Source organism: Centruroides sculpturatus, unplaced genomic scaffold (genome assembly GCF_000671375.1).
Source record: "Centruroides sculpturatus isolate CEXI.00-Female unplaced genomic scaffold, Cexi_2.0 scaffold61, whole genome shotgun sequence".
NCBI classification, from domain to species: domain Eukaryota; kingdom Metazoa; phylum Arthropoda; class Arachnida; order Scorpiones; family Buthidae; genus Centruroides; species Centruroides sculpturatus.
The window spans coordinates 76450-87464 of NW_019384572.1; the positions used below are offsets into that span (position 1 = coordinate 76450).

The 11015-nt window shown below is 35.4% G+C and overlaps 1 protein-coding gene across 1 annotated transcript in view; it reads right to left on the reverse strand.

Moving 5' to 3' along the window:
* The window catches only part of LOC111624235 (mediator of RNA polymerase II transcription subunit 23-like), a 92324-nt gene that overhangs the window by 8894 nt on the left and 72415 nt on the right, over window positions 1–11015 (reverse strand). The window contains exon 18 of the mRNA XM_023367050.1: window positions 7730–8479. Coding sequence (XP_023222818.1) covers window positions 7730–8479 — 750 coding nt within the window. The remainder of the gene's footprint in view (window positions 1–7729; window positions 8480–11015) is intronic.

The following is an 11015-nucleotide window of genomic DNA, read 5'->3' on the forward strand; positions in this document are numbered from 1 at the left end:
GCCAGTCTTACCCGTTTTCACAGAATGCAAGAATTAGGTTCCCCTGTTTCCAGACTAATTAGAAAATTTTTAGATGGGTCTAAAATTATGTTCAATTTAATGCAAATAACCGCATCTGAGCCTGTAAATCTTGCACGTTGCTTTCTCTTAACACTTCCATTGTTAAAGCCTTAATCCTGTCACTTTCCCTGCGGGGGGGATTCAAAAAAGCCCTTGTTAGTGTGCATTCTCATGACGTACCCTACAACTGGATGCACACATGCAGCATGGCAAGGAAAAGTGGCAGGATGACCTCACTTTTTATCGCCACAGAAATCGATTTTGTGCTGCTTTTCTCATGCCGCAAAAGTTGGTTGAATTTTGTCTTTTGTGGTAACCGCCGCCAAGATGCATTTCTATCAGCCAATAACAGTTCGTCTGGTAGTCACGTGAGAAAATACAATCACATGGTGTTTTAATGGCGGAAAGTTCGATGTGGTTAACCAAGATAACTAACATCAGAATAAAGAGAAAAGATAATAAATTTAACACATATTCTACATAAATAATCTAAATATATAAAATTGCTTATCCTGACTGACTTAGTCACTGATTCATCATTGCCCAGAGCAAATTGCTGAACCAAAAGAGGTGAAATTTGGTACACAGTTAGGGTAGATCATGGAAACGCACACTAAGAAGGGATTTTTTGAAATTACCAAGCAAGCGGAGAGGGAGAGCATTAAGGCTTAACCAGAAGAACTGCTTCTACTGTACTATTTTAGATGCGATTTTTTGTTTTTAACAGCGTATTAGTAGGGTACGCCATGGGAATGCACACAAAGAAGGGATTTTTCAAAATTCCCCAGCAGGGGGAGAGAGAGAGCATTAAGGCTTAAACTGAAGAACGACTTTTGAAATTGATTCCATACTTTCCCTTAAATTGATAACATTTCAGACATTGTTATAAATGTTTTCATATATTTCAATTTTTTAACCAAATGTTCAAACCGTTTTAAATTCAAATTTGTTATTAGGTATTGGTTCAATTATAGAACGATTGCAAACTTTCCAGAAAATTGATCAAATTTAAAACAGTTTGTTTGATTCTCAGCAATTCTCATCATTCTCAGCAATAGGTGTTATATAACAATTACTATGGTTGTTGAAATAGTGAATATAAATGGGGTTTGCTTGCAAAACCTCTGCGGGCAAAGTCGCAGGTAACAGCTAGTCATATACAATTTAATTCAAAGAACAAAACAACCGAATCTTACTCAAAATAGTATTCTTTATCAAGGAATAAGCGTATTTTGTACACCAGTTCTTTATCAATCCAAGAAAATATCTCTAATCCAAAATCTTTGTTTGAATCTTCGACAAAAATCTTCTAACTAAATAAAGCAAGCCATACAAAACAAAATTTGTAAACATGTGGATAGCGACAATATCAGTATCATTTGCCATCTTGAATACTGAACGCATGCGCCAAAATTTAAGTGGATTGCCGCTGCGCAGCGAAGATGCGTTTGCGACACCGCTTTTCCTTGCTGTGCCACATGTGTGCATCCGGCTTAACTGTGTACCAAATTTCAAGTTTCAACTCCTAACCGTGCTGAAATGCTCACGATGAAATGCTCGTATACACGTGCGCTATCTATCGTAGGATAAATGTATTATGCCAGAAACCTTTGCGGGAGTGTATTAAAAAACTTCCCAAAGTTTCATGGCAATTGTACTATGCCAGAAACCTTCACAGGAGTATATTAAACAACTTCCCAAAGTTTCATGGCAATAGGATAAATGGTGTAGTAATGCATGAAGGACAGATGGACAGCCAGACATACATTCATTTTTATATATATAGAAATGCAATAGGCACCAGCAAAATTTGCAAATTTTTATTTATGAAAATCAAAAAACTGTATTCTGTTGCTATAATTTATCAACTTATTTAAAGAAAGGTAGCTTTATGGCCAGTAAGCAATTCTTTTTGACACTAAGGTAGGTTGTCTCCCCTTTCCTACAATGCATTTTTCACCACCATTAACAGTTTTTAAACATGTAAGGTATTTGCTTGTTATTCTAGTGTAAAGAGAGAAAAATTTAATGCAAATACAATTTCTTAAGTATTAACTACTAGCAGATGAGCCCAGCATTGCTCAGGCAAAAAGTAACAATAGCTAAGATTAAGATGATTAGATTATAGTGATCTTACCCGTTTTCACCAGGTGCAAGAATTAGGTTCATCCTCTTCTGAGACTAATTAGAGAATTTTTAGATTAGTCTAAAAATATTTTGATTTTCTGCAAAAACCGCATCTAAAATAGTACAGTAAAATCCGAGTTCAGGATAATTTTAACCCTCTCCCCCTCCCGAAAGGAAAAATTTCAGAAAATCTCTTCTTTGTGTACCAGTACATTCTCATGACACCCTAACTGTATACCAAATTTCAACTTTCAACTCGTAATCGTTTAAGCTCTGTGCTTATTATTATTATTATCAACCTATCTTGAATATATTATAAGACTAGCTGTTACCTGCAACTTCACCCGTGCAGATTTTGCAAGCAAACCCCATTTATATTCAGTATTTCAACAATCATAGTAATTGTTATATAACACCTACTGCTGAGAATGATGAGAATTGCTGAGAATCAAACAAACTGTTTTCAATTTGATCAATTTTTTGGAAAGTTTGCAATCATTCTATAATCAAACCAATATGCAATAACAAATTGAAATTTAAAATGGTTTGAACATTTGGTTAAAAAATTGAAATATATAAAAATATTTATAACAATGTCTGAAATGTTATCAATTTAATACATCTAAGTACTCAATGAAGACTAAACTAGTAGTTAAAAACAAAAAATCGTATCTAAAATAGTACAGTAGAAGCTGTTCTTCAGGTTAAACCTTAATGCTCTTCCTCTCCCCTGCAAGGAATTTCAAAAATCCCTTATTAGTGTGTATTTTCAGGACATACCCTAACTATGTACCAAATTTCACCTTTTTTGGTTCAGCAGTTTGCTCTGGGCAATGATGAACCAATCAGTCAGGACAAGTAATTTTATATATTTAGATTAGGGTCAAATTTATGAGAAATTTAGTTTTCAGTATTCTATTTATCAGATATCTAATAGAAAAAATGATTAAAATCACTTTTTGAATTTTAACTGAATAAATCTTTAGTATTTAAAAAGATTTTTTTATTTAAATAACCTATAAAATAAAATAATAACCAATTCAGAAAATGTTTCATTATAATGAAGAATTAACTTACTTGAATAAAATGATTAATTTTAAATTCTAAAATCTAAAAAACTTCTTTGGAATATTATATTTCGAATTTGGAATGAATTCAAATATTTGTTTGAATTCATTTATTTTGGATTTTGTTTTTGGGTTACCCAAAAAGTGGAAATTATTAAAATATTTATTAATTGCCAAAATGTATACTATATGTGCTACTATTTACTTTCCTTCATTATTATTTACACTTTATACTGACTAAAACTAACTCGCTCCTCCTTTTCCCTCAGGGGGTTGAATTTCCAAAACTCCCTTCTTAATGTGCATTCTTATGGCATACCCTACTAAAACACAGTCAAAAATGCAAAAAAACTGCATCTAAAATAGTACATTCTTCAGGTTAAGCCTTAATCCTCTCCCTCTTCCCTGCAGAGGGGAATTTCAAAAAATTCCTTCTTAGTGTATATTCTCATGACTTACCCTGTGTACTAAATTTCAACTTTCAACCCATCTCAATTATATATATAGATATATTGATTTTGGACAGGAGTGTGGCATAAAAAATTGTTAATGAGCATCCATAATTTAAGAGTGAGTCAAATAAAAACCTTAAGTTTGTATTCTCCATTGTGTTTGTTACATTATGAAATGCAAAGAAAAATGATAAAGCCATCCAATGGTTTTCTCGAGAAAAAATCCTGTTGGTCATGTACGATGCTACTTCACATACATCTTCATCTGACCTGAAAGTCTTTCTGCACAGTGATCCAAAGATATAAACATATCTGGTTAATATGGTGGATGTGGAAGACAATTTACAGATCCTCAATGGTTGCATGGACAGTACAAGGCGAGGCATAATCATATTGCAATAAGACATTTTGATGTGCAATCAAATCTAATGACATGGCTGCAAAGATCTGAATATGTGATACTGGCAAGTGTTTCCCTGGCTTCTTTTGGAGTACTGTATAATTTGCCCTTGTGAGTCAAGAATTTGTTTGGTTTTAGATTTTGGTGAAGTAGGATGGCACTATTCTTGCTCACTCTTGGTTTCTGGCTGGTGTTAGTGAATCCAGGCTTTATCTCTTCAAACATCTGCTTCAAAGGGCTACAAAAGTGGACAACATGTTGATACTTGTGGACATTTCAATTTTGGAGTAAGTTGCTGTGGCACTCACCTTGTGAAACTAGAACACATCATAGACTGGGTAAAGTGCTCAACTGGCTCATTATTAATAGAATCAATTGACATTTATTTAATAACAATCATATGTGAAATAGACAATTCAGTTTTAGAAAAAGAAAATCTACTATCCAGGTTGCCCTGAGCACTAAACACTTCATCGAAAAAGCTTGGCAAAACAACCAATATGCTATTCTGATTGAGATTGACTTTCAAAAGGCCTTTGACCATCTCTGGTGGCATTCTCAAGGGCCTAAACAATATTCAGTGTCCACAAAACATCAAAACTCTCCTCCAAGACTATCTTACTAATAGGCAAGCTAACTTCTATACTGATAGCTTAATGGTTGAAAAGCAGATCATGAGAGATTGCCTCCAAGGGTCCAGAAGTGGCCCAGGCCTGTGGAATTTGACTTTTGACAGCCTGCTCAGAAAAATCCCAGAGACTGATGATATTAAAATTCAAGCTTCACCGATGATGCCCTTATCATGATAGCTAACAAAAACTGCGATCATTGAGGGATGAGGCAAACAAAATTCTTGAGACAGTGAATGTTTGGAGCCACCAAAACAAATTCCACATAAACCATAACAAATGCAAAACAGTGGTCTGCACTAGGAAGAACAAATGGAGCCAGCTTAAAAAAGCCATTGGCATTAAAATTGATGGGAAAAATATCAAGAACGTCTAGCAGATCAAATATCTGAGGATATACTTCGACAGGAAGTTAAGCTGGAACCACCATATCCATGAGACCTATAAGAAAGCCATTGTAAGGGCCAACATCCTACAGCATATCTCCAGGAATACTTGGGGGGATGTCCCTGGACAACACCAAAATGATTTACATCTCAGCCATAGTGCTGGGTGCCTTATACAGTGTCCAGGTATGGGAGAAGGCTCTAGATAATGTCCACAACAGGAGGAAATTTCTTTCTCTTCAAAGGAAAGTAGCAATAAGGGTCTGCAAGGCCTATAGAACTGCACCTACAGATGCTTTTCTGGTGATTGCCAACATTAAACCTATCCACCTCAAAGTCAAAGAGCAAAGGTGGGAATGGCATATTACAAGAGAGAAACTAAAAAATAATAATGAAAAGGAAACTAAGTTAAAAATTAAGAATGGGGACCTTCCTCCCCATTCTTAATTTACTTAATTTAATTCTTCGATACTGACTTTATTAAAAAGATATATAATAATGAAATTGATACCATCTCAGATAAAACAACGACAACAAGTAACCCAGTGGAGGTTGGGAGTTATGAGGTAGAAATGGATTTTGATGGAAAACTTAACAAAACTCACTACTGGAAAATTTACACTGATGAGTCTCTCACAACTAAAGGAGTTGGCAGTAGGATAATAATTAAAAACAATAATAACCATACAACTTACCAAACTTCCAAGAAAATGGCCAACTATTGTACAGTCATCCAAGCAGAGATGTGGGCTATGTTCAATGCTCTAAAACACATCCAAAAAAATAGCAACTATTATACAGGACTGATGGAAATATTCACAAACAGCAGAGCTACACAGCATATTCTCAAGAATAAAACTGCCAACTCCAAGTTGGCATTAGACCTTATCCAAATCACTGAAGCCATTCATTCCAAACACCATGTTAGTTTTCATTGGATCCCGGTCCACAAGGGCCAAGATGACAACAAGCAGGTGGACAAGTTAGCTAAAAGTGCAACTGATTCAAATACACCAGTAATTTACAGTAGGATTCCTCTGAAACACATCAATAAGAATATTAAAGACATCACTGATAGGCTATGGCAGGAAGAGTGGCACAGTTCAACTACGGGTAGACACTGTTACAAATTCTTTCCCTCCATTCATTCATTAATAATAAACATTTCACCCAGGACCTCACCCAGTGCCTCGCCCAGCATGGGAACTTTAAGTTACTGCTACCACTTTCAGAAAACCAACTCTAAAAATTGTGATATCGACAACGACCAAGAAGATGACATAAATCATTTCTTATACAAATGTACTGGTACCAAATATGAAAATCAACGCACCCAGTTTGAGGCCACATGCCTCCATGCAGACTACAACTGGCCTCCTAATGAAAAGGACTTAGTCATGGACAGTAACTTTGTTCAGCAAATTCATCACCAAGACCAGGACTCTCACCCAGATCACCTATTTACACCAAAATATGTTGAGCCCAACCAAATGANTGTTGTAATTGATGTAGATTTCCCAGATTTTCAAATCAATAGGAAGAGTATGGTTTATAACAAGCAGGGCTTCAGTCGGGGCAGTTTTACAGGACTTGGCTATGTTTATCGCTAGGAATCTTTGGATCGATAGAAGTTTCCTCCTAATATGGACCCTGGAGATGGAGGAGCCCCACATCTCTGAACCATATGTAACCATGGGCTCAATCACCGTAGTGTAAAGAATTCTGCTTGTAGTAGGACCATAGCCCCAGTAGTTCCTGCAGATAGTTTTAAGAGCCTGGACCACTTTAACAGCCTTTCCATAGATATAGCGCATGTGCTCTGTCCAGTTCAGCTTTTGGTCCATCATAATACCTAGGTATTTTACAGCAGTGGAATTTTTAATCTTTCTATTATTAATCTTGATACTGAAGCCCTTCTTCAAAATGTTGCCTTTAGGGAAAACAATGGCATGACATTTTTCGTGATTAATTAGGAGCTTATTCTTCTCACACCAATCAGATATTATTGAGAGAGTCTGGTTTATCTTATCTTGCAGTACTTCATGGTTGACATGACTGAGCAAGAGAACCGTGTCATCGGCGTACCCATGGAGAAGAGCCTGGGGATCGCTGTGTAAATTGAGTTGTAGTTTGAGCAGACTGTTGTAAAGAATATTCCAGAGGTACAGACCTGACCTGGAACCCTGCGGGCAACCCCTATTGATGTTCTTTTGGTGGTGGGTATTACTATCGGAATCCACCAGGATACTTCTGTCTCAGAGATAGCTTGCCATCAGCCAATACAGATTACTGGGGCACTTGTCGTTCCTAAAGTTATGAAGTATGGCTGGCCACCAGGCATGGTCAAACGCACCTTTGAAATCTGTAGTGACCATGATACTGTGTTTGCCTTCCTTCCTAGCTTTAAGAATCTGGGTCTTAATATTGTCTATCGCTCCTACTGTACTTTTGCCCTTTCTAAAACCATACTGCCTGTCACACATGATGTTGTTATGCTCGTAATGAAAAATTATGCGGTTGATGAGAAGGGCATCCAGGACTTTGCCAATAACAGAGAGCAGCAAGATGAACCTAAAATCCGAAGCAGTAGTGGGGGTAGTCCCCTTACTCTTATGGATGCCCTTTTCCAGGCAGTAGGAAAGTAGTGGATGTCAAGACACTTGTTGAACAGAGTACAAAAGGTTGTAGGAATTGCCAGGAATGCATTCTTGGCCATCTTGGCAGTAATATAGTCTGGGCCTGGGGCTTTCTTCAGTTTTAACCTCCGGAATTCTCTGTCAATCTCCAGCATAGTGAATGGTGTATCATTTATAGTGTGATAGTCTTTTTCGATGTTGGCCCTGATGTCCTTATGATATTGATCGTCTTGGTCGAGTCGATCATCTGGGAACAGCTCATGAATGATATGTCTGTAGGTCTCAGTGATAGAGCTAGCGTATTCATCGTTGTTAATCCTGATAGAAGGTGGAATCTGTAATTTTTTCTTTTTGCCAGTGACCACATAATAGGGAGTACTCCATAGGTTCTTGTTTCCAACTTTGGAACAGAAGTCTTTCCAAGCCTGAGATCTCGCCTTATTAATGGCAGTTTTGTAATTTTTAAAGAGGGTAGTATACTCATTGCGGATTTCTTGCTTTTTATTGAGGTCATGTTCTTTCCGAAGCCTCTTTTTCACTTTCCTCAGAGTGTTCCTTTGGTTAGTAAGGTCCTGATTCCACCATGGGGCAGTACATTTGACCGTCTTTACAGTGGTGGACTGAGAGTAGGCTCGTTGTATTACATTATGTAGTTCGTTGACCACCTTATCAATGCCTGCTCTGTCCGTAATGTTGACAATGTCACCAGGATTCCAGTTTAGCTGTATAAGTTGGTAGAAAAGATCCCAGTTTGTACTCTGGGATATACAGTACAGTCATACCCCGACTTGAACGACCCGGAGTTACGCGATTTTCAAATCTCGTGGATTCATCTTTTGTTTGAGCGCCATGCAACCCTTGATTACTCACTCTCCCTACACTATTGTTCAGCTTACATGTTCGGATGTGTCGCGCGGAATCGACGCATAGCTACAATTTATTTTGTGTAATTTATTTCTGTTTTTTATATCTACGGAGACTCGAGAGACTCTATGTGGTGATTTCTTGTAACCGTGAACGAACCAAAAGATGAGATAAGATTAACGAGAACATTTATTAGCTTTCATACATCCGACTTGGATTTTACACAAAAGGCATCTGCAATCGTAAACAATTGACGAAAAAAGTATACATTTATCAGATAATAAACAAAGACTCATTTTGTAAACAATTTACCTTTTGTATATACAACTGACAAGATTACCTTTCAAATTATAAACAGACTCGATCTCAAGCGGTCTTTTGATCGTCAGACATACAAAAGAAATGAACANGCTGGAATTTTAAAGGTGTTTTTTTCTTGTTATATTTATTAAGTCACAGTCGTATTATCAAAGATTTAATCTTATAATTTAAATTTAATAACAAACATGGACATTTGAATTTGCCGACTAGAACGGTCCGTTAACCAATGTGACGGTTAATCGGGGGGGTCGGATAATCGATGCTCTACTGTATATAATGTTCAGAACATCTTTATACATTAATATAGACACCTCTAATTAAAAATGGAGGTGTTAAAAAGGCAAGAAATAAAATGCAGATGATTTGTAAAAGTTATGATCTTCTCAGAACTTCATTGATTGACTGACTGCTGGAAATTCCTATATTGTATCTTACTGAAGTATAAACTTAGAGATCAAGCATGCCCCAGTGAAGAGGAAAAGAGTTATATAGCCAGCTTTTAGACTTTGAATGGGGAAGAATTGTGGAATGCAGGAAGATGGATTATCCCTTCAGGACTTTCATGATACTATATGTTGGCATTGTATATTTATGTTTTTTGTTTTATGATTATTGGTGATAATCTTGCCTGAAGAAGTCATCAATGCAATGTTGAAAGTACTTGCTATTTTTGACACATTTGTTTAAAATATGATTTATGATATTTGTACTTTAAATTTGAATGTAAACAAAAAAATAAAAAATGGAATATACTGATGTAAATAAAAAAATTATTTTATGCAACAATGATTGATTATTATACTTTTTAATAAAGAATTAAGTGTATAAATATATTACAATAGTTTTCTAAATTCAACTCATATATAACTGTATCTGGATAATGATAATTATGTTGTCTTTAAAGTTTTTGTACCCCTTTTGTAAAGGCAAAAAGCCATAACAAATTAAAAATTATATAATAATCAATCAATCATTTATTTGATATGGCTTTTTGCCTTTACAAAAGGGGTACAAAAACTTTAAAGACAACATAATTATCATTATCCAGATACAGTTATATATGAGTTGAATTTAGAAAACTATTGTAATATATTTATACACTTAATTCTTTATTAAAAAGTATAATAATCAATCATTGTTGCATAAAATAATTTTTTTATTTACATCAGTATATTCCATTTTTTATTTTTTTGTTTACATTCAAATTTAAAGTACAAATATCATAAATCATATTTTAAACAAATGTGTCAAAAATAGCAAGTACTTTCAACATTGCATTGATGACTTCTTCAGGCAAGATTATCACCAATAATCATAAAACAAAAAACATAAATATACAATGCCAACATATAGTATCATGAAAGTCCTGAAGGGATAATCCATCTTCCTGCATTCCACAATTCTTCCCCATTCAAAGTCTAAAAGCTGGCTATATAACTCTTTTCCTCTTCACTGGGGCATGCTTGATCTCTAAGTTTATACTTCAGTAAGATACAATATAGGAATTTCCAGCAGTCAGTCAATCAATGAAGTTCTGAGAAGATCATAACTTTTACAAATCATCTGCATTTTATTTCTTGCCTTTTTAACACCTCCATTTTTAATTAGAGGTGTCTATATTAATGTATAAAGATGTTCTGAACATTATATACAGTAGAGCATCGATTATCCGACCCCCCGATTAACCGTCACATTGGTTAACGGACCGTTCTAGTCGGCAAATTCAAATGTCCGCTAGTGATGTGGCGCTACAATATTTGGCTATGTCTTGGCTACTTTAATAGTATTTTTACGCGTTTTAGCTAGTGACATGGCTCGACCATGAAAGGGAGCCAGTATTTAAATGAGGCTTAATTTTCTAATTTTTAACGATACAATAGCGACGATTATTATTTTAAAAAAATTTTTGTTAGGCTTAACATCGATGAAAATTCAACGCGAAGTAGGTTAATAGCGATATACTAATATACTAATTACATGGGATATAATAATATACTACACTAATAATGGATTTTTTCATACTTTTCGGTTATCCGACTTTTCAATTATCCGACCAACCCCAGTCCCCAATTA